General features: G+C 40.0%; 1 protein-coding gene across 2 annotated transcripts in view; it reads right to left on the bottom strand.

Annotated features, from left to right (window-relative positions):
- Positions 1-531: 531 nt before the first annotated feature.
- Positions 532-26,484, bottom strand: part of LOC124131381 (tumor necrosis factor alpha-induced protein 8-like) — a 29,797-nt gene continuing 3,844 nt past the window's right edge. Inside the window, exons 1-3 of one of the 2 annotated variants that reach the window (XM_046494620.2) lie at positions 21,548-21,566; positions 7,295-7,451; positions 532-5,268 (exon numbers count right to left, since the gene is read on the bottom strand). In XM_046494620.2, coding sequence (XP_046350576.1) covers positions 4,697-5,268; position 7,295 — 573 coding nt within the window. In that variant the 5' untranslated portion in view covers positions 7,296-7,451; positions 21,548-21,566 and the 3' untranslated portion in view covers positions 532-4,696. Of the gene's footprint in view, positions 5,269-7,294; positions 7,452-21,547; positions 21,567-26,484 lie in introns of those variants that run through there. The other variant, XM_046494621.2, reaches the window with a different exon arrangement.

Below are 26,484 nucleotides of genomic sequence, written 5' to 3' on the forward strand. Positions count from 1 at the left end.
AGTAACAACGCTGGGACTAGTGACGTCATGGTTAGAATAGGTCCACAGTAAGCTATGCTTGTGAGACAACAGACGTCACAGTCTCCTCTTACAAGCATGTCCCCATAGCTAATAGCTAACTGGGGACCTATGCTAACCATGCCCCGGAAATGAATAGTCATAGCTTTCCTTCATTTCAGTCAGATAGGAAACATATACTACCGTCTTGTGAGAACACAAAGGCAGTTGTCTGAAATGGTGTATGTGTGTGTGTGTGTGTGTGTGTGTGTGTGTGTGTGTTTCTGCTTGTACTAGTCGAAATAATGCCAGTTTTCAGGTGCTAGCCTACTGAGATATCATGCCGCAGTTTAACATGAATACCCCACTCAGAAACAGTATACTGACTCCAAGTCTACCAGTCCCCCGACTGGGTAACAACAGGTGCCATCTGTTTTTTAACGTCTTTTGGTATGGCCTTCCACTCTCCGGGCAAATGCTGTACCACAAGACCATGGTAGCGATTCAATAATTTAAAATAATCAAAAAGACCAATAATATTTAGAAAGCTTTATTTTGTACAATTGTATATACAGTTGGTCCTGTGTAGATCAACCAGAGAACATGACCACCATGAAGGGGCAGACCTTGGAGATCTCTACCTACAGCAGACACAACTAGACACAGCTAACACATGAGTAACAGGAATATCAGTGAGCACTTGGAAATATACACTTTGTTGTATTTAAATTCATCAGCACATTTTGATCTTCAGCACAACATATGCTAGATGCTGGGGTTATGTATAAAAACAGGACAATCTGACAAGCAAAAAGCGACAGTCATGATTGCAGCAAGCACACTGGTTTCTGTCATATGTATCATTGCTTATTTACAATTTTGAAATAAGATGCAATGATATTGTGGAATATATCATATGTTTATCACAAAGCTTCTTGTTCAACCTTTGATGCAACAACATGCAAGATTAGTTCGAAAGTATATCCTAATTTGCGATGTCTAAATTTAAGTACAGAGTTGACATTATATGTGGTCAATGCAGAGACTATGGTTTCAGAATTCAAGATCATGGCGACTGGAAGTAGGTAGTATTTATTTGTACAGAAAGCAGTCAAAACCCGAAGTAGCACACTCATTTTTACCAAACATCTGAGTCTTATAGGTCTTTACATCCACAAAGCACACACCTACAGGGACAAGTGTAGGTCTGACCATTGTTCATGCCAACACTCGAGGCCATTACCCAACACTGATGGACAACTCTCACATACTGCATCTTGAAGCAAACTGTTCCTGAAATGAACTCATCTAACACACTATTAGATTCAGCTTACATGGGTGTTTGAAAATAAACCTGACAAATCACCCTGCTACTGAACTGCAGTAGTTTTTCTACTCCTGTTGAACAATGCCACTACACTGACTGACAAGGGAAACCTCTATATACGAAACCACATTTTTTACAGACATCCCTTTAACTAACACTATGGTGAATACCATACAGGTGTCATACACACTAACTGTGAGCACTTTGGGTGAGGAGAGGAGAGAGAGAGTGCAGTATAAATTCAAACATTGGAAAGTACACACCATGTAGGATTACATCACAAAATATGACAAATATACATGTGTCTCAAAACAGCAGGATTCAATATAAGATATTTCTCTATTTGCCTGCAAGGACAAACAGAAGCATCAATACTCCCAACTCTGTTGTTTAGTCTAATTAGCACTAAATAAACACTGTAAGTTACCTATACCACTAATAATAACGAAACTTGCAAGAAATACAAAATTGGCAGAATTCTAAAATGTTTTAGTACCCTGAACCTGCATCTGTGCCATTTTGAAATTTGTACACGTGGCTAGCAAGATTATCTTTCTGTGAACACTTTGCAATACATGTATCATATCAACAAACATTTCTTGTAAACATACCTTACACAAAAGATGCATACTTACAAATACATGCATGTTAGTCAACATAAGGATTTAAATAGTAATGTTATGAAACAAAAATGTTAAGAGAAAGAATAAGTAGAATACATAATGAATAAGCTTTAACTACCAGTAAATTCATGTTACTATAAATAGGTTGCATGCAAAGTATGATCCATGCTGTCCAGTGCTCATCATCGTATCTTCAAAATGCAGCACTAAAATACATCTAATCCTGTTTTCAATATTGCTATTCTGATATGGTTTCATCTTAATACATCATATTCAACCTGCATATCATTTGCTACTTATCACATTACTTCCATCTTTCCAATAACTTCTCAAGTTATTACCAAGATAATTCACTCCCTGTGAAGCTAACTGCATCAGATATGATAGCCCTGTCTTGAGAGCCAGCTGGGTAGACAGGAACATGCCAGCTGGGTAGACAGGAACATGCCAGCTGTCCTCTACAATACGGACAACTGTGAGGACAACAAGGGAGTACATGTGAGCATTCTACACCGAGTGCCATATTGAGACCTTCATATGGAACGTACCCTTGTCACATGTCTCCAACCACATCAGGGCCCTGTCCCACAACGCTATCTTAATAACCATGAAGATGTTGAACACTGACTTGGTCACAATGCGATGATCACTTATAGTGGACTGGTGCCCAGTGTTTTCATCACTTCTGCCTGGAAACAACATGGCAAGCAGTTGTACAAGCAGCTTTTGTGCAGGACTGTAAGATTTGTTCATAATCAACCAGAACTTTTCAAATGTATTTGGATAGAATGTACAAATCATCATTACAGTGATGAAGTATTGGCACATTGGTGTTAATTTGTACAAACATACCTGCTTTCTTTGTGACAAGTGCTTTCGGTCTTTCACACTGACTGGCACATATTCCTAATATCCTACCCATGTGATATAAAGAGTTAATGCTGCCCTGCGTACTTATGAAAATGAATGATATGAGTTGCATAGATGTCAATCTTTGAATAAACCTCAAGTAAACTGAAAGTTGTGGCACTGAAGGGGTTGGTGTCAGTGTCGCATTGTGTACTACAGAATGTACTGTAGCTGAACACTGCACCACACACTAAAGCAGATGGGCGAAATTATTAAACAGTGCACGAAACTGGTTTGGGTTTCACATGTGAAGTCTTGCATGCTGCAGAAATAGACTGCTGTTAAAATGTGGTACCAGTGGTGTTGATACACAATTGTATCAGTACATGATTCCTCAACCTGCACAACCATGGTTGATGCCATCCACAGAGGAGTCAGTGTCATGCACTGATGAATGGACTAGTCTTGTGGCTCAAGGGCTATGTAGTGGCCAGCTGAGCATACAAACACCTGAATCCTGATTTGGCCAGGGTACATAACCTAAACAACAGCCCCTTTGACTTAGAGTTGGAAAACAAGAGATGTACCAGCCTTACTAACAGGTCCAGGACTGGCCCCATCCTCCTACTCCTGCTGAAACTGATGTAGAAATACTATTCCTGGTTCTCAGTCACATGGAACAAATAAACACACTGCATGACAACAAAAGATCAGACAAAAACAAGCCTCAAAGTGAACAACATAACCTGGGGCTGCCTGCCCACCCCAGATTTCCACGCTAGTTACTGGAGTACCATCCTTACAACACAGCCACCTATTGTGTGACTAGGGAAGGCATGTGATCAGGATGTAGTTCAAGGTATATATGATAAGCATGTACATCGGCTGCTACACACGGCAACGACTACACTGCTGGAAAGCAGACTTGTATTCTACTGTTCTGATATACTCCAGTAATCAATGTGCCTGGTGTGTGTATTTGGAACAAGACACTAACAGTGATGATTCAATTTGCATATCCCATCCAGGCGAATGAAGAATTAGTCATTCACATTGTCGTCATTCTTGATAAACATTCTAAATAAAACCAGTGAAAATGTTATGTTGCATGAACTTAATTTCATGGAAAAATACCAGCCAAAAATAAATATGGTCCCAATCTTTTTAAATGAATAACCTGATCAGTTGTGACATATGGGCATTGGATGAGTTAGAACCACATTAGAACAAATTACAGGTGTATTAGCCTTATCAATCACTCCATATGATGATCAGCTGTTCACATCCAAGGTTCTCGTCACTTGGTTCTCATAATTTCTTATTTCATTCAATATAAGGCACAAACATTTTGACAAGTCTTTGCTGAACACAATGGTAAAATAAGCAATCTTCCATGTGAAACAAAGCTGCTGTTCTGACAAGAATCAAAATGAAGCATACAAATGTACAAATTAGTTTGTACAATACTTCAAGACAACAACTATAAAATAGCTTGCTATACCAAGGGATACAAGGATACTGCCAAACCGTGTACAGCACAACATTGAAGTGTCCAGTCAAGAACTACAGAGTAATGATAGGGGGAAACAAAGTGTACCTTGCTAGGCTTGGAAAACTGAGAGACTGGTTGGTCGTATATTGATTGTAAGCATGGAAACAATAACTGGATGGTTACTACTACACCTGAGAGGGTCAAGGGGAGGGTTGAAAGAAGTTGGAAGTGTTGCCCCAAAGAAATGCCAAAAATTTAAGGAAGGACTATTTTCTTAGTACATTTGAAGACAAAGACTCCCTGCCTACCAACCTAACTAAGTGCCCAGTCCCTGAGAGAAGGCCGACCACGTGGAGCGGTATCCTTGCACCCCTATTGCATCTACAGTTCATCTTGTGCACGATTCACCTATAGGTTGCCATCATCCATCATCTTGTGCATGTCTTTAACTATAGCATCAAACGTTTCCGTGTATTTACTCTCCGACTGGAAAACAGCATTTAATAGATCAGGCTGAGCAAAGAAGTTAAACACAATGTCCACTCGAGTCTTGGACTTGTCAGTGAGATGCCGAGCTATGAGCTTTTGGAGCAATGCTTTGCATTCCTCAAGTGTCTTGCACAGATAACTCACATCAAAGGTGAAATCAACTTCATGGAAACTGATAACTGTCATCGCCAGCGAATGAAACTTGGTTTTGAAGCTTTCAACAACTTTCAGGTCTTCTGCGTTGAACTGATCATTACGAAACAAAATCCCCACTTTGACGACTGTTTTAATTATGTACTTCATTATTTTCTCCGCCTCTTTCTTTGTGCTGGCGTAATCTCTGACAATCCTGTGAGTGTTGTCCAGCACCCTCCCTGTTGTGTCGTCAATGAACACCTTGGCAATGGACTTACTGGACATCTTGCCTAGGAGGTTCTTCTGTACCCGCAGTCCCATGCCACGGGAGTCAAACCCTGCCCCTGGCTCTGCCACTGAAACATCAGAGGACATCACTCAGACTACATAACCAGACACATTGCTTTCAACAAACATTCTCCTTCAGAACAGTTGTACATGGCTAAGAAATTGCTCCTGTAAAGAAGCATGACCAACCTGTGGACAAGGATACATTTAACATACATAACATACATAACATACATAACATCCACTCACCAAAGGCAGATTGAGAGTCATCAAACCCACCATGCCGATAACTTATTGAGAGTGTTCTTCCCCAACTTTTTACCTTATGGATTATTACTTCCACATTGAAATTAGCATCTTCATCAAAATGGGACTAAAATGCACCCCCTCATCCTAACAACTGCAAGCTGCAGACATACAATCAACATATTTCTGAAGACTTGCACCCCTACCTAACATGCTGCTGACACAATAAACCAACTTGGTCTCCATCACTGATACTGGTCCTGCCTCGGTACCTTCTGTCTCCCCTCACACTACCACCTAGTGGCAGGCCCTTCCTCTCTTACATCACTATGCGTGCACACTTGACAAATGCACATGCCAACTTCACACATGATCAGCCATTGATCTGTGCGCTACTGTTCTATGAAATCTGTACAAATGGTTGTATTGATGAAGATAAGGGCAATGCTGACTACCACATAGTGAGTGCTGCTGGCAGTTGGTGAGATACAGTGGAGCAAAGCGGTATTTGAAAACATGTTGATATTTAACAAGCTGTACATCCAATGGTGTCTTCTGGTGTTGTTCCATAATGCTATTTGCTTATGCTATTTATAGTTCAATAAAGGAAACACAATATCTGTCAAGCCATAAAATATATGTCAGTGCCCAAACCACTCAAGTCTGCTAGCCAGAATTTGTACTTTTGCATCATTATTAGTACATTTTACAGTTTCCCCGTTTACCGCTAATTACCAGTTTATTACCACTACAATCAGGCATGGACCGGTAATTCATGGGACCGCCAGTCAATGTTGACTGGTAAATAGTCCTGTTGTCTATTTTTAGTGCAAGGAAATAACATTTCACTTTTCTTCGAGGTTAAATATCCATTTGTAGTGAATTAGTCTCAAACCAAAGTGGAATATTCCAGGGAAAAAAGAAAAAATTGTGACTGAACTCTACGTGTATGACGTGTAGATCTAACTAAGATACTTCAGGGATGATGTCATTGAATATGTCAGCCATCAACAGACACTGCATTTTACCTGATGTTGAAAGAATTAAAACCAGTTAATTTTCATAAGGGTTGTTTTTTTCAAGGTTGGGACTGACAAAAAGTAGAGGGAACAGTTTTTTTTAGAGTTGCCAGTCGACTGGGATTGGCAGTTAAAAAAGCCAGCAGGAACACTGCAATCTAGCCTTATAGGCTTGAGTAGTAAAAGTGGTTGAAGTCACCAACATTTAGAGACCATCCTCAACAAAACTGACGGAGCAAACAACCTGGCTTATATTTCAATGTCATTGCAGAAAATACAGTAACTAGCTGGTTCATCTATCTCTAGATAGATCATAAATGTATTGTTACAGTTCACCTTCTGCAGATACTGACATTAAGCCTGTGTGAGGCCACAATGTTAAACAGAGAGACATGACCTCTATGAATTTGACAAGATTGCATCTTTATAACTACAACTTACAACAAAGAATTGTATCTATCAAGCTCTAATTTGAAACATGCCTCACCAAATCACAGGATAAATTAATTCACTTAGGAGAGAACATCTGTATCAACTCACAGAGAGCTTATAGGTTATTGTCTAAATAGATCAAGTACATGTTAACATAAACTGTGTCCTCATGATAACTTGCAAATATACACTCTTGTCAAAAGCCATCATGTTTACATTCAAGTGAATATGTTCCATTTAGGTATAGAGCTGGAAGACTTTTCAATATGTGTAATGCAGTAACATATTTACACGAATACTGGTCCTCGATCCACTCAATCCACTTTATCTTCAATACACATACTACAACTGTGCCATGTTAGAGGTGAAGAGAGCCTAGCATGATCCCAGTACTTACTGTTGTGTGGCCTCTGTGTATACCGTCAGTGTGTCTGCAGCACCACAGGGTACTGAGCTATCATGTGTAGTGTGCTGGATGTCTGGGTTGGCTGGGGTCTTGTGCCCCTGTGGCAGCTGCTGGGTCGAAATGCTGGGGTAGCTGCTGCTGCAAGCACCTGGAACATGTCAACCACACATATCATTCTCAGGCAGCACCTGGAACATGTCAACCACACATATTCTCAGGCAGCATCTAGAACATGTCAACCACTCATATCATCCTCAGGCAGCATCTAGAACATGTCAACCACTCATATCATCCTCAGGCAGCACGTGGAACATGTCAACCACACATATCATTCTCAGGCAGCATCTGGAACATGTCAACCACACATATCATTCTCAGGCAGCATCTAGAACATGTCAACCACACATATCATTCTCAGGCAGCATCTAGAACATGTCAACCACACATATTCTCAGGCAGCATCTGGAACATGTCAACCACACATATCACTCTCAGGTAGCATCTAGAACATGTCAACCACACATATCATTCTCAGGCAGCATCTAGAACATGTCAACCACACATATCATTCTCAGGCAGCATCTAGAACATGTCAACCACACACATCATTCTCAGGCAGCATCTAGAACATGTCAACCACACATATCATTCTCAGGCAGCACCTGGAACATGTCAACCACACATATCACTCTCAGGTAGCACCTGGAACATGTCAACCACACATATCATTCTCAGGCAGCATCTGGAACATGTCAACCACACATATCATTCTCAGGTAGCATCTAGAACATGTCAACCACTCTTATCATCCTCAGGCAGCATCTAGAACATGTCAACCACTCATATCATCCTCAGGCAGCATCTAGAACATGTCAACCACACATATCACTCTCAGGTAGCATCTAGAACATGTCAACCACACATATCATTCTCAGGCAGCATCTAGAACATGTCAACCACTCATATCATCCTCAGGCAGCATCTAGAACATGTCAACCACACATATCACTCTCAGGTAGCATCTAGAACATGTCAACCACACATATCATTCTCAGGCAGCATCTAGAACATGTCAACCACACACATCATTCTCAGGCAGCATCTAGAACATGTCAACCACACACATCATTCTCAGGCAGCATCTAGAACATGTCAACCACACATATCATTCTCAGGTAGCATCTAGAACATGTCAACCACACACATCATTCTCAGGTACAGTCCGTTTGACTCCAAATGAGACCAATGAATTGCAAAATAACTTGAAATCAAGAAAAGTTTATGAAACATCAATACGGTACTTGACCATGAATACCCTGTACCAGACAAAATCTGAATTTTGTTTATTTTAAGACCCATGACGGATGAAGTTCTTTAAGAAACTATCATGTAATTTTGTATAGAAATGTGTACATGACACGTAGGGGGGACAAACCGTGGAAGGCACAGCGCAAGCACGCATGCACTGCACGTTCTGTGGTAGGGGAAATGACAGAGCGTTAGAGGGGCCGTCTCATGATAATTTCAGTCGCAATCTGACTCGCTCATGCCATAGATCTCGTCGTCGGAACTGCTGGTGCCTGAACTGACTGCCACTATTATAGGTTGGACTGTTGCTGGCCGTAGTCCATCTCGTGACCAATAACGTGGCTCTATCTCGTCAACGACTGTGGCCACACAACGCCTCCATGTTTCTACTGTTACCCGACCAAGGGATTCCTTTACGAGTTGTTCAACGTCTCGTAATTTGAACGTTGTAATTTGATCGTCCAATGTCACCCTTGATGATGCCCCATATCAACTCGATTGGATTCAGGTCGCAGTGATAAGGTGGCAGTCGTAAGACAGCGTGACCCTGACCCTTGATGTAACTGTTAACTTTATACACGGGGTCAGTTTTCATAGTTTTGATGATTTCATAGAGCTGTGGTTTCGTCGCTCGAGAAGGAAAGGTAATGTATCTCCGTTGCAGCCAAGTAACCATGTCTCCTTTACGGTTATTAGAGGTTGGAGTCTTGCTTTCCTGATCCTGCACACTACGATACGGTGCATTGTCCATTACAATGAGAGACTTGGTAGGCAAAGCAGGGACTAATTTATCTTTCACCCACTCCAGAAATACATTGCCGTTCATTTCTGTGTGGTAGTCCCTGTTGTCTTTGGCCTTGGCTCTAAAGACGAGGTCACAGTCTGGGAGAAAACCCTGACTAGCAGAACCAGCATGAAGAACTATGAGTCTTTCACCCTTTCCCATTGGTAACTTTCTACCAGACTCCTTACCAGGGGTCCGGAAAATATAAAATCCCAATCGGACATTTGCATTTAGGCCACGCCCCCTTCAAATAGCGTATGTTAGTACAACTTTTCGCACACATTACAAGTCGTTACGTATTCATAATATAACCAATTATGAATTGTTTTAATTTAAATTGTTTAATTCACCGGACAATTAATAACAAATAATATCATTTTAGATATACATGGAAAACATACGTTTGTTTCTGTTATAATAACGATCCGTTAACGTAGTGAATGGTCTAATTAATATTCATGAGTCTGCTCAAGTGTATGCGTTGTAACATTTGGATCGAGACTATTATCCCAGTATTTGGTTATCACGTGACCTCACGGAAAAGTTTTTTTAAATAACTAAAGATTATTTAAAAACAAGATAGATAATATAATCACAAATACTAAAATATCTTTGATAGCAATAGTTATTTGAATACTTTTTTCATCTGTTCTTAATTATTGACCATAAAAAAATTTGACTATCGATCGTCACAGAAAGCAAAATGGCGGTCAATCAAGATTCAATATACGACTAGCTACTGAAAACAATAAAATCTGCAAATCCTCATTGTATGTCAACCAAGTGAAAGTCGTTAGCCACGACTTACAAAATGATTGTCCAGACTTTGAGGGTTTGGCAGTTCCGCTCGACTGATCTGCATCGGTCGACTGGCTGTCGTCACACTTTCGCTTCTTGTCTGAGGTTACGTATCGTAGCATTGTGAGGATAATGAGGTACATCGATGATGCAAGGTATTTATGTACAGTTGTAAACACCTTTCACTCAAATTAACAAGATGTTCTCAGTAATTAATAGTCGATTAATCAGTGTCAACTCAGTTTATTGCCTATTACAGTGATTGACCGATTGGACTAGCATGTAGGTACGATGTATTTACAGCAATCAAAACAAACAAAGCTTGTCAGTGTAGATTATCTTCATTGTGTTACAACTGCAGAAGGGGCGGTCGAGTAGCCTTGTGGTTAAAGCGTTCGCTCGTCACGCCGAAGACCCGGGTTCGATTCCAGACATGGGTACAATGTGTGAAGCCAATTTCTGGTGTCACCGGCCGTGATATTGCTGGAATATTGCTAAAAGCGGCGTAAAACCATACTCACTCACTCACTACAACTGCAGACAGAAACTGCTCAGTCCTAACTGTTGATCATGTCCTTTCAAAATTTAAGAATGTCCGGACAATACTTTTTAAAATGTCCGGACAGAAAAATTTAAATGTCTGGTAAGCAATATTTTAAACCGGACATTTGAGATTCCCAATCGGACATGTCCGGCGCATATGACGATTTCCGGACCCCTGCTCCTTACAGTCACCACTGGGTACCCACTGACTGCTGGCTGTGTGTGACGCATTTACCCATGTCTCATCTAAGAAGACTGGCTCATATCCTTCTTCACGTTTCTGCTTGATGGTACGAAGGTAATGATTTTGTGGGACGAACAATGTCAGACCGTTCACACAACACAGCCCTATTTTCTCCAGTTATCTTTTTGTATTTGTAACCAAATGTATGCAACAGCTGCCATAGTTTGTACTTTGTAACATGTAAATCATGGTCAGTTTCAAGGTGTTTCTTCAAAATTCTTAGGGACAGGTACTTATTTTCTGAGTGCAGTTAAACAATTGCACGTCTGACTTGATCCCTCTGAAAACTGTCTAATTTATCAACCTTGCGTGGTTTTGACATGTTCCCTACCTCCTTGGCCTGACTATTTGTATCTCGTTGACAAACAACATTTTTAAGTTTCTGAGGGGACATACCAAGAGCTTTTGAAGCTCGTTTCAAGAATTTATTCATTGCATAAAAAGGCTTTGCTCTTTCTGCTTCACTTCTAAAGAAATCATACACATTAAACATCAACTATTTAACATCTGCTGAGTAGCGCATCTTGTCATTGAATGAACACGGTCACTGTGTAGCACGCTGTTCCTTCCACGGTTTGTCCCCCTACGTGTCATGTACACATTTCTATACAAAATTACATGATAGTTTCTTAAAGAACTTCATCCGTCATAGGTCTTAAAATAAACAAAATTCAGATTTTGTTGGGTACAGTGTATTCATGGTCAAGTACAGTATTGATGTTTCATACACTTTTCTTGATTTCGAGTTATTTTGCAATTCATTGGTCTCATTTGGAGTCAAACTGACTGTAGCATCTAGAACATGTCAACCACACATATCATTCTCAGGCAGCATCTGGAACATGTCAACCACACACATCATTCTCAGGCAGCATCTAGAACATGTCAACCACACATATCATTCTCAGGCAGCACCTGGAACATGTCAACCACACATATCATTCTCAGGCAGCATCTAGAACATGTCAACCACACATATCACTCTCAGGCAGCATCTAGAACATGTCAACCACACATATCACTCTCAGGCAGCACCTGGAACATGTCAACCACACACATCATTCTCAGGCAGCACCTGGAACATGTCAACCACTCTTATCATTCTCAGGCAGCATCTAGAACATGTCAACCACACATATCATTCTCAGGCAGCACCTGGAACATGTCAACCACTGATATCCTTCTCAGGTGGCACCAAGAACATGTCAACCACACATATCATTCTCAGGCAGCATCTAGAACATGTCAACCACACACATCTTTCTTAGGCAGCACCTGGAACATGTCAACCACACATATCATTCTCAGGCAGCATCTAGAACATGTCAACCACACATATCACTCTCAGGCAGCACCTGGAACATGTCAACCACACATATCATTCTCAGGCAGCATCTAGAACATGTCAACCACACATATCACTCTCAGGCAGCATCTAGAACATGTCAACCACTCTTATCATCCTCAGGCAGCACCTGGAACATGTCAACCACACATATCATTCTCAGGCAGCATCTAGAACATGTCAACCACACATATCATTCTCAGGCAGCATCTAGAACATGTCAACCACACATATCACTCTCAGGCAGCATCTAGAACATGTCAACCACACATATCATTCTCAGGCAGCACCTGGAACATGTCAACCACACATATCATTCTCAGGCAGCACCTGGAACATGTCAACCACTGATATCCTTCTCAGGTGGCACCAAGAACATGTCAACCACACATATCATTCTCAGGCAGCACCTGGAACATGTCAACCACTGATATCCTTCTCAGGTGGCACCAAGAACATGTCAACCACACATATCATTCTCAGGCAGCACCTGGAACATGTCAACCACTGATATCCTTCTCAGGTGGCACCAAGAACATGTCAACCACACATATCATTCTCAGGCAGCATCTAGAACATGTCAACCACACATATCATTCTCAGGCAGCATCTAGAACATGTCAACCACAAATATCACTCTCAGGCAGCATCTAGAACATGTCAACCACACACATCTTTCTTAGGCAGCACCTGGAACATGTCAACCACACATATCATTCTCAGGCAGCACCTAGAACATGTCAACCACAAATATCACTCTCAGGCAGCATCTAGAACATGTCAACCACACACATCTTTCTTAGGCAGCACCTGGAACATGTCAACCACTCATATCATTCTTAGGTAGCATCTAGAACATGTCAACCACACATATCATTCTCAGGCAGCACCTGGAACATGTCAACCACACATATCACTCTCAGGCAGCATCTAGAACATGTCAACCACACATATCACTCTCAGGCAGCACCTGGAACATGTCAACCACACATATCACTCTCAGGCAGCACCTGGAACATGTCAACCACACATATCACTCTCAGGCAGCACCTGGAACATGTCAACCACACATATCATTCTCAGGTAGCATCTAGAACATGTCAACCACTCTTATCATTCTCAGGCAGCACCTGGAACATGTCAACCACACATATCATTCTCAGGCAGCACCTAGAACATGTCAACCACACATATCACTCTCAGGCAGCACGTGGAACATGTCAACCACACATATCACTCTCAGGCAGCACGTGGAACATGTCAACCACACATATCACTCTCAGGCAGCACCTGGAACATGTCAACCACACACATCATTCTCAGGCAGCACCTAGAACATGTCAACCACACATATCACTCTCAGGCAGCATGTGGAACATGTCACATCACAACACACTGAAGTTGATACTTAACCATATTAATACTTGTCTTATTAATCAGTTATGAGTTAGTGAGGGATAATAATCAGTGTCCTTCGACATAACTCTGACTTTCCTTGCCAAACCAAATTCATGGAAATATGACTCAAGTATGAAAATTGTCAGCTCAAAGTTTATGGAAGTAATAACATTCACAGAATACTACTTTTCATCCATTGTTTCACCAGCATCTTATTTCCTGGTTAACTCAATCAACAACCTCTAGAAAATAACAAATACACAACTGAAACAACTGATTTGTGGCTTATCCATCACGAGACAAAAATTATGTATTCGAATGAACTCAATTCTTTGACCAAACTTCTTCCAACAAACCTCTTGTCATGCAGAGATATGTACCAGTCACTCTAGCATATGTAAAGAGTGTCTTCATGCAAGAGTGAGTGTGGTGAGTGAGTGAGTGAGTGTTGTTTAACGCCGCACTCAGCAATATTCCAGCTACGGTATATTATGGCAGTCTGTAAATAATCGAATCTGGACCAGACAATCCAGTGATTGACACCATGAGCATTGATCCACGCAATTAGGATCGATGACATGCATCAACCAACTCAGCGAGCCTGACCACCCGATCGCCTCGTACAACAAGCATAGTCACCTTTTGCGGCAAGTATGGGTTGCTGAAGACTTATTCTACCCTGGATCTTCACGTGTCAGATATGTGTGGTTGACATGTTCTAGATGCTACCTGAGAATGATATGTGTGGTTGACATGTTCCAGGTGCTACCTGAGAATGATGTGTGTGGTTGACATGTTCTAGATGCTACCTGAGAGTGATATGTGTGGTTGACATGTTCTAGATGCTGCCTGAGAATGATGTGTGTGGTTGACATGTTCTAGATGCTGCCTGAGAATGATGTGTGTGGTTGACATGTTCTAGATGCTACCTGAGAATGATATGTGTGGTTGACATGTTCTAGATGCTACCTGAGAGTGATATGTGTGGTTGACATGTTCTAGATGCTGCCTGAGAATGATGTGTGTGGTTGACATGTTCTAGATGCTGCCTGAGAATGATGTGTGTGGTTGACATGTTCTAGATGCTACCTGAGAATGATATGTGTGGTTGACATGTTCTAGATGCTACCTGAGAGTGATATGTGTGGTTGACATGTTCCAGATGCTACCTGAGAATGATGTGTGTGGTTGACATGTTCTAGATGCTACCTGAGAATGATATATGTGGTTGACATGTTCTAGATGCTGCCTGAGAATGATATGTGTGGTTGACATGTTCTAGATGCTACCTGAGAATGATGTGTGTGGTTGACATGTTCTAGATGCTGCCTGAGAATGATATGTGTGGTTGACATGTTCTAGATGCTACCTGAGAGAGTGAGTGATTGAGTATGATTTTCAATGATTTTAGCAATATTCCAGCAATATTCCAGCAATATCACAGTAGGGGACACCAAAAATGGGGTTCAAACATTTTCCCCATGTTGGGAATTGAACCCGGGTCTTCGGCTTGACAGCAAACACTTTTACCACCAGGTTACCCCACCGCCCCTCTTCATGCTATAACATTATGGCATACTTAAAGTTTTATAAATAACAAGAGACATGTTGTGATGGGTTGATGAAGGTTCCTATTATCAGGCCAACATCACTGGTCTCGGCTACATGTTATAAACCTGTAATTTACACCACCTCATGTTGCAGGGACCCAGCCAGCTGGTATTGATTACTTGATGTATGTATGTCCACATGGCCGACTTTGGGGAGGGGATGCAGCACTTATACTGTCAGGTCAATACACAACACATTAAAGCAGTCACAAGTTGGATATTTAACATTATTAACAGAATTGTCTAATTAACACTGCCACTGGCAACTTCTCACTGGCAGACACATCCATGAGTTTCACAAATGGTTTCTACTCACGTCCCATCAGGATCTCAGGTTATATAAATAGGGCAAACTGTGCACAGCAAATTACTCTACCTCAGATTATGAGGCCACCTGTGTCACTGTCACACCATTTCCCTGACATGATATATATTTGTATCATATAATGGGTAAGTTTCTTGGCAGGGTAAAACCAATGGATAGAAATGGTATCAGGGTTTTACATGATGAAGAAGTGAGTGTCGCGTACACACAAATGTCTTGGATGGATGCAGAAGCAATATATATTGCATCCCAAGGGACGAACAGTAATGTTCATTGTACTTAATTCTTGACAAGAATTTGAAATTTTCCAAAAAATTGTGTATTTATATACTTTTCAATCCTATGTGGAAACATGCTTGAACAAAGTTTCCAGCTTCTAAAAAACAATTCACTTGACCACGTCCCAGCATCACCATGGTCAAAACCCAAACAAATGGGTCATGCACATAATCCCCTGCATAGCTACCTACACGACCTGATAACATGACTACATGAAAGAAGAAATGCATAGTGTGAGATGGGATAAGTTTAAAGAAATATAAAGGCCTTTTAATTAAATTAATTCTCAGATCTTACATCCCCAAGTTTCAGTTGTAACATATTGCCTGTTGTCAGGGTTTGACTGACTAATACCTCGTGACATGATACATTAATGCACTCATACCAGAAATGCTTGCAATGTCTCGGCACCATTTTATGAATGACGTCATATGATAAAGAGGTTAAAATGCTTTTATCCCATGGCTTGGAAAACACAATGTATATTCCTAATACAGGATGTTTGACATCCCAAAACACTCTGGTGTGATATTTACCTCTATCTACTTTGTTTGATACCATCTGGCCAAAGTTTTGTTTTAGATGGCACAGCTTCCTTTTTCAGAAAACACTTGCCTCCTGCAGAAAGACATCAAACTAGAATGTTTCAAGTCTCTAGCTAGAAATCACCCAAAAATAATCAAATCTAGGCATGTAGGCCCCACTCCAGAGATCATGTCTGTCAAGTAGGGTCCTTATTATCAATTCAATAATTAGTGACCTTGTCCATCAATGTCACCAACCATTTGACTTAAAAATGCCTCTGGAGTTTATGGGAGGTGGACAAAGTATGAAATCTTTGACAGGTATAATCTGCTCATGTTTGTAAGCAGAAACTGCTGTTTGCAGAGTGCTACTTTCAACTCCAAAATCGTCCCTTCAGCCCATGATACAATTTCACAATGTGGAATACAGCTGTAGGTTTATTGAACAGTGGTAACTTTAATGGGAGAAAGTTGTTTTTTCAAAGAGGGCTGCACACAATTATTTCTGTGAGGAATGACTTTTAACTTTAGAGGGAATATACTTCAAGTATGTAAGACACATGTAAGAGGACGTCTTTTTCTAGTCACATGACTATGATGGCCATAATTCAGTGAAAGTATTTTACACACTAGTTCACATAAATGTTAATTCTCCTTAAATTTGCAACATAAATACAGGCTCTATATATTTGACATGTTTCGAGACCCTCCCACAGACGCCATCTGGCATCAAGTCATTCAATCTAAAGTAGCTTAGATTACAGGCAACAGAATACAGAAGACGCAGGGCATATACCAGTTGTACTAGACATGATAAAACCCCAGAGAGAGGGTTAATATTGGAGACAACAATCAATACACGTATTACATACCTTAGCTACTCTGACACTTAACAGTTCATAGTTTAGTTAATCTGACATTCAAACTAATAAATCAAGTCCCTTTCACAGAAATTTTCAAAAATCTTAAAACTTGAAAAGTGAAGGATGTCGTGAGGTGTTCTGGGTGAAGCTTGGACTAACGTCCAGGATAAACATGTTTCCAGCCCCATGAATTAAGACACTTGTGTGTACAGCTATCTCAAATATCAGTTTATTTAGCTTATGAATCATTTCACTCCAACAGGCTTCCAACATGGAAGGGGGAGGGTATTTCAGGGGATGATTCAAGGCGTACATGTAGACACTCTTGTTCTCACCATATTCACATAAAGAGCAATTTGTTCGGGCTCTCAGATCTTCACAGAAGCCACATGGAGAGATTGGAATGGTAAATACTGGCATCAGTGTGCCAGATTGATAGATGCTCTAGTTCCTGGAGGCTGGTAGCATCCCTGCTTAATACCTTCATTTACAGACTGAAGGCTTCCACCTACCTAGATGAGGGAGACATCCTCATGCATCAAATGCCTTGTACAGACATAACCATGGAAACATTGCCAGCAATACATGTGTATTTAGTAAATACACTAACACTGTAGTCATAGGTTGGTCCTATGTGTATTTTATAAAACCAAATCTGAATTTCTAGTCAACATTATTGTTGTCAAAATATTAACAAAGCCAGCTCTTAACCACAGGTGCTCTCCACTATTCCAATACTTTCTGGGTAAATACTGTAGCAAAAAGTATTAACAGATACAAATAAGTATTGTAATGTCCACAATGTTTTCAAATCTGCAAGAATGAATGTACTATTTGAGAACAATAATGCAATGCACAACAGTTGCATTTACTTTACCTTAAGTTTCAGCTATTACCTAATGACATACAGGAAAGTCCCAATGATTTGAACAAAATATGATGTCATCATAAGCAGATAAGGAGAGACATACAGGCCAAAGTTCAGCTTCCTCAGTATGGTAATTTCAGAGAAGCCAAAATTGCATCTAGGCTCGATTTAAGGAACATGATTTAACTTGCACCAGGTGCATGTTGACATTAGAAGCTAGTTGCACCAGACATAACCAGGTTGCATCCTGGTCCCTCTAAATTTGTCCAAGATGAAACATAGATGCATGAACTAGTCTAAAAAGTACAATCCCAGATCTGTGATGACTGTGTCATGTGTCATGAATTACACATAACACAGATATTAGTGATGTTGTATGGAAAATAAAGCATAGAGGTAGTGAGTGCGTCCAAAGATTGTTGTTGTGTGTACAAGTAAAGGTGAGATTGATACAAATGTGAAATTTCTTTTATATGCATGGGGACATAAATATTAGGTTGCATTTTTCAATTATAGGTTACTTGTGCATGTGTTATATACATGCATCAAAACCTAGCCCTGCGCATTTTCAGAAAATTTAAGGGCACTACATAACATTTTTAGCAGAATTGGCTGCACAGCAGCCATAAATTGAGCCCCACTACTAACTTCATATATACCATATTTCATTACATTCTGAAACCAGTGAAGAATAGGTCCGAATAGGTCTTCAGCAACCTACGCTGATTTAAAAGGTGACTTTGCTTGTTGTAAGAGGCTACTAACTGGATGGGGTGGCCACCATATAGCTGGATTATTGCTGAGTGTGGCGTTAAACAAACATTACATTCTGAACAAAAATGATTGAGTAATGCCCAAAGGTTTTGAAGTTTCAGTATAATCTATGTACAAAGGTCAATTCAATATCTCAGTTTCAAATGTCGCAAAAAAGCAAACCTGGATGAGTAACAATCATGTCTAACTTGCTCTATTAGAGGAGAGAAATATAAGATTTCATAGACGAGATGTTTGTCTAGAGATAGGCATGCAATGAGAATTTTAAGGTTGAAATATCTTTAAATTTAAACATAAACCAAAACCTTATTAAATGTAAACATGGTAACAGAAGTTGCAAATCACACATCCTTAAATTAAATAAACCAGCAAAATATCCTCCTAGTTCTTAGGTGTTTCATGATTTTGATTTCAACATTGAAGTACCCTCTTGTTGTTCTCATCATGTTGATTAGTTCTCTTTCTTTTCGGAATTTTTGTTGTTGTTTTATGTCAAAAACCTAAATTCCACAAGTACATGCATCAATTCTCACAATATCTATCTTGATACCAAGACATTTCAAAGAGTCACACCAAAAAAATCATAAATTTGTTTTGCCATCTATTCATTGATGATAGATTTCACTAAAAATGTACAAAGATTATCTAAATAAATTCATCATTAATGACGTACAGATGTTTTCATGTACTGTCCTCTTTCACAAACATACACAACTGATACTGTTTTTCATGCTGCTGATGCATGTCTTGAGATGCTCAGAAGCTTGTTTGTCATGTTTCCACTGTATTTGACATAGATAAATAAACTGACAACTGTCTGTAGCTGTATCATTGAGCAATACCAACACAGCCTTGTCAATGTGCCACTTAGATCCCCATGCAGATGCCCCTATATGCTACAATCACAGCTGTTCTGTACACAGGCAGGGATATTCACTTTCTGCACACACTTTAACATCTTCACATACTGAACCTTGATATGCTCACCAATGTTTGACACATGCTCCTAATGGACTAGCTACCCCATGAAACTCCTTGCAAAGGGAACAAAAATACCAAAACATTTCAATTTCCCTTTCATCACACCCAACCAATCAACAAGTTAAAGATGAAATGTTAAAATGCCAAACATCTAGGGTCTTATCTGAAAATTTGTTTCAAAGGAAAACTGCACCAAAACAATATCATAATAAATGAACTGAAATTCATTTGCCCATCCTGAACACATCACAAAGTCATAAAGATCAAAAGACTACAGATTTAATAATATGAACAAACATTTCATACTTTTATACCATCATAACCCAGACCTGTTCATAACCAACAAATGATATTTGAGGACAGAGCAAAAAAAGGAGAAAACTTGATGAACTGTTGGTGGTCTTGTCCATATGAGATATAGTACCTTGACCCCTGACCTCAGTGACCTACAGGAAGTCATCCATGACATCTACATGGTGTGTGACTGATTTACAGTGTGTGCTAGTTATGCCCTCCTCTGCCTCTCATCTAAGGTACACGTGTTCCAACAAGTTAATCGTGTTCCTACAAGTTAATCGGCTCAGGGTCTCACTGATGAGGAAGCAAGGTTATCCCTGTCCTAGATGCCTTCCTTCGGTTGCACCAGTCACAGGAAATTCCATGTGTTGTCCTGACTTACACATCATCTGGAAACACTTATTAGTTACTAGCATTTCCACAAACTACTCCAGTTACTGTCAAAACATTTAAGTTTATACCACGTTTACAGCAGGCTTTGCAATTAATAGGAACACATCATATAACCATGATACATGTATTTATTCACACAACTTAAAGCAATTACTTAAATGCTGTAAGCATGTGCATAGGGTAGAGTTGTAGGGTAATTTACGTTGTAAGACAATACAACTTCTTTAATACAGCTAATCATAAAGTGTGGCTAATATGTAAGACAATATCACAATATGTGTGTGTACCCTACGGATGAATGTCTGAATTTTTGTGATATCCAGAAGCTTTCTCCTTTTTTTTCAATTCAGACAAAAGCGAATCCACAAATGCATCAAATGCAGACTGCAAGCATGGCACGATATGGGGTTTAATATTACCCTCTTGGGGTTTGAAATCAACACCAGGCATTTTTCCTCAACAGAACGTCTCAGGAATGAGCATGTTTTTGTTTCCCCATAAAAATGGTAAGTACAAGTGATTTAAATTTCAACCTGTCTACATGTACAAAACTGAACATATTTCTTTCAAGCCATCAACCAAATAAACAATAATCCATGTTAATGATGACCTGTTATTATTCCCAAAGTCAAGTCTAGGCAAGTTAAACCAGTTGGTAAGACTGTAAGTTCCTTGATCAACGCCCTGCCACAACACACTGGCAGTCACAGGGACCACTGTACACAATGCAGTTAGGACACTAGCTTCACCACAAACCACATTTCATGATACAATCAGCACTGACAATATACAGATTACCTGCCAAGCTGTTCAACAAATAATCTCCAAGTCACCACCATGCATCAATACACAACAAAATGCTTCATACAGTATGAGTATGCATACTTATGATGCGACAATTTGAACTTACTGAGTGCATGTTAAAGACTCAGTCAATCCCTCCATGTTTGCCTGCTAGGCCCCCAGTGCTTGGTGAAGAGAGGGGAGGTTACTAAGTGTTGACAGCATCGTCCACAGTGTTCATGCACACATGTTATGGAGAACAGCTGGTGGGAACGCCTCAGGGGCTTCCAACATTTGTCACATAAGAAATGTTTCACTGGTTCCAATGTAATTTTACTGCACTTCATTAGAATTCATAAGAGGAATAAGCTTATCCTTTTTTTATTCTATTGCCTGCACAGATAGATGGTTTTACCAGACAGAGAATTTGACGTCCTGTATGCATACAAATTGTGAATCAACGCAAATAACTTATAAAAGGGAATAAATATTCTTTCAAACAAACATGGCATTTTCAAACAAAATCACATTTTCTGTGTAAATACCATTTCTCTCACATATCTGAGTTGCCTTTACAAAACTCAACCATGTCAAAGGAAGTTTCCTAGTGCTCAATGAAACTATGATGCCATTGGCTACTGACGGCTTGAATACAAGGAAGCAAAGTGTTATTTACATTCTAAAACTGAAATATCCTGAACCTTAACAAAACTTATCCGACATATTTTGTGATGATCCCTGTGCATTTTCCGATGCAGTCTGACCATACTGCGACCATTCAAACACTACAAACCTTACTCCTCAATGAAGCATACTGCGACCATTCAAACACTACAAGCCCTACTCCTCAATGAAGCATACTGCGACCATTTAAACACTACAAGCCTTACTTCTCAATGAAGCATACTGCGACCATTTAAACACTACAAGCCTAACTCCTCAATGAAGCATACTGCGACCATTCAAACACTACAAGCCCTACTCCTCAATGAAGCATACTGCGACCATTCAAACACTACAAGCCTTACTCCTCAATGAAGCACACTGCGACCATTCAAACACTACAAGCCCTACTCCTCAATGAAGCACACTGCGACCATTCAAACACTACAGGCCTTACTCCTCAATGAAGCATACTGCGACCATTCAAACACTACAAGCCTTACTCCTCAATGAAGCATACTGCGACCATTCAAACACTACAAGCCTTACTCCTCAATGAAGCACACTGCGACCATTCAAACACTACAAGCCTTACTCCTCAATGAAGCATACTGCGACCATTCAAACACTACAAGCCTTACTCCTCAATGAAGCATACTTCGACCATTCAAACACTACAGGCCTTACTCCTCAATGAAGCATACTGCGACCATTCAAACACTACAAGCCTTACTCCTCAATGAAGCATAATGAAACACGAGGTAATATGGATCACTGTTGATCCTCACTGTGGTACACATAAGGTATTTGTGTTCTGTTATAATTTTAGGTCACAAAGTCTACAACGAAACGTAATCAGTAGCATTTGACAACCAGCTTAATCTGAATCTCCTCCAATGCTAAAGAGATATATTATCCTCTCAAGGAAGAAAAAAGTCCTGAAAGAAACAGTAAAAGGTGTCAGTCGAACACACCAGAGCCTCCCATAACAACTGTCTCAAATCTCACAGCCAACAGCTTCTAGACTTGCTCAGCCATTCTCACGTTTCCTACATGAAAAGAACTTTGTCATTCATGTTCACATAATTTATGGAACATAGGCCCACTACAATAGGGGGGTTGGGGTAATAAGTTGATCTATTTGGATCATGTTGAGAACTCAAACCATGGACAAGTCAAACCAAAAATAATGTACCTGTCTTATTGACCAAAAGTTCACTTATAATGCTGTGAAAAGTCCTATATGGTTTCAAAAGAACTGGGGGAAAAAAGAAAACTAATTTCTGTCTTGTTATTTCAAAAGGTCACTTTGCTTCATGTATTGACCAACAGCAAAGTATCTTGGCAGGGAGAAATAAACCCATGTTCCAAGAATATTATCTTTTTCATCATTTGGGAAATTTTAGATCAGTCAATTCATAAACCAAAAACGTGACCATGTTTAAGACATGCCTTAGTGTCATCACTCATCAGCTTGCATGTAAACTTCAGCTGGACTGAAACCAGTCTAGTTCTACTTTGCCGTCATTATAGAAACAAAGTGCATCGAGGACCAGAGAGGGAGGCCCCTGAGTAGGGTTGGCTGGTTCAAACATTTTAAGTCTTCACTTAACGTCTCTCATTATCATACCTTTTCAGTTCCCTTTTACACAAAAATTCATACTTGGCTCTTGAGACCCAAACTAAAACCACAACAATTTAAAGGTAGACACATCAAATTTGTTTTGGCATATTCTGACAGAGTATTGAATCACTACGATGTACTAGCTATTTCAGGTATTTGACAATCTTCATGATGCAGTTCAGTCATGCAATACATTTCATCATGCGAGAGCCTTTGGCATATCACATACCCCGTTTCTTCATAATACTTAAGCATGAAGAATTGGTCCAGCTGAGCTAAAAATTATTCTGTCACTTCCCATGTGAATGACTTACTTATCATGCTTATTCAAATAAAAAAAGGAATCTTTATTTTCAACAAATGTTACCACATCTCATGGCCTACATGATCAAGATCACAACTTTATGCATTCTTTTCTCATCTCTTTCAACCAGAAACTGAGCCATGAGGTGTTTTTGATTCACATTAGATGAGTTCACATATTGTTAAGAAATTTACCTCAAAGTTTAATTTGTTTTCCAATATAATTCAGAAGAAATTTGAGAATGAGTGGGTGAGTGAGTTGCGTTTAACACCGCTTTTAACAGTATTCCAGTTATATCACAGCGTGTCCGTTTAATGTGGGAGGAAAGCCCGAAGTGATGCAGGTCTCAGACGTTTACCATTTGGTGAAACCTACGAGCACGGGTATGGTGATGAGTAACCTAGAAACATAATCAGGGCACACCGGGATTCAAACCCACAATCATAGGTTCCTGGCGTGCCCAAGGGACGCTACTCTGCACAGCAAATCAGAACGACTGGGCCACCCATGCTCCCAGAAATTTGAGAAGACAATATTACTGTGCAACTGAATGGCAATAAAGGTTCTGAATCAAATCACTTCATGTTGTGTTATGAACAGTATGCATATTCAAACCTTTTCTTCAGCTTTCACAAGCTGGTGATGTTCATCTAAATCACAGACTAGCATGTTTATGTGTAACAGATGCCAGTGCACTATAGCAGGTATTTCTGTGACTAAGTGAAACATTACAGAGCATGTTATGCTTAATTAAGACATTGCGGACTCAGCAGAGTACAAATGGGTGCACTGATGTACAACGTATGAAGAGACAATTGGCCCTGGAACTAGGCGCACTCCATCAGCATTGAGCCAACCTCTAGTATGGTTTATAATTTCTACCCATCTTACAAAAAGCCTTCTGACTATCATAAGTTGAACTGCCATGAAGACTACAGGTGCTAAAAATAAATGGGTCTGCATGTTTTTCTTCAACTAGGACCTGAGGCTTACATCACCATAAGTAAAATTTCTAGAAAAATTATGCTTCGATTAACATGATGAATTCAATCCACATAAACCATGATGAACATGAAACAAGACTTGACTAGGCAACCAAAATTCACTCCAAACCAACAATTGTGCTTCTTTAAAGATGAATGTTTTACACAAACATCTTGATGCCACCCATGAACTTAACTTCAAAAGCCGACTTGTTAAAAGGGTAGTCGTGTCTACTACTAGACCGAGAGTGGAAGATTTATGTATAGAAATACTATGAACAGCCCCAACACCCTACAGTACTTATAACTGTGTTCTGTACTGTACATGTCTTCCTTTCATGGACAAAAAAATCAGTAAAAAGGAAATGACCGTAAAGGAAATCCAATGTACCATGTTTCAGTCCTCTCAAAAACATATGTTAGGCATCTTCTTTGAGTGGCATTTTCAAATTGGCATCATCAACAAGGACAAGCTCCTTTGGATAAACAACTTCTTTATTACAATTGATGCAATATTTACAGGTAGAATTTTGCTCCTTCGTCAATTAAGTCATTGCGAAATAAAGGTGTCAGAATCTACACAAAAATGTCACCTCAATTGTACGGATAGAAACTGTTTGTGAATACAAACTTGTCCTTGTAGATGTTCAATGCCTTATATACTTTGAAGCCATTCAGCTGCCACATATCATTCATCCAGCATGTCAAGTGAAAGTACAGAAACAAATATGCTATCAGTGATGTGTACAAGGTTGTTCCAGTGTCTGAGGAAGGACATCTTCCGTATATCCGTGAAGATCCGGGTTAAATAGGTGTCCAACAACCCATTCTTGTCGTAAGAGGCGACTAACGGGATCGGGCGGTCAGGCTCGCTGACTTGGTTGAAGCATGCCATCAATCCCAATTGCGTGGATCAATGCTCATGATATCAATCACTGGATTGTCTGGTCCAGACTTGATTATTTACAGACCGCCGTCATATAGCTGGAATATTGCTGCGTGCGGCGTAAAACAACAAACGGAACCAAACCAAAACATCTTCCCGAGGCAAGAGGGTTAACTGACTATAAAAGTCCAGTTTTCACCCTTGCCGAACTAGGCTTGTATTATGGAGTTACATTTTGGCTGGACGAACGTGTCTATGCACAGTCAAATCAAAATCATGCAATGAAATCGAAATCTGGTTCGTAAACTGTCATGCAGATTTTGGTCGATTGCAGGATTTGCAAAGCAATTGTGCACCGCCAACTCGGTGTCAACAGATATTTTCCAGATCTTTTCATGTTTTTAATCAAGGTGCTCACGTGACTTGATGTAAGATCCGTTTTATCACAATATAGATCTTGATTATCGATCAGATCATCTTGACTGGGTGCCGCCATTTTGTTTAAAGCAAATGCAAGTGATATCAGGGGTTGAATCTGATTGGTCCATAGCAGATGCATAGAAGGGACATAACTCGTAATAGCCACTGGTGGCGCTACAATCGA

Source organism: Haliotis rufescens, unplaced genomic scaffold, assembly GCF_023055435.1.
Source record: "Haliotis rufescens isolate VD_foot unplaced genomic scaffold, xgHalRufe1.0.p SCAF_1, whole genome shotgun sequence".
Lineage (NCBI taxonomy): Eukaryota > Metazoa > Mollusca > Gastropoda > Lepetellida > Haliotidae > Haliotis > Haliotis rufescens.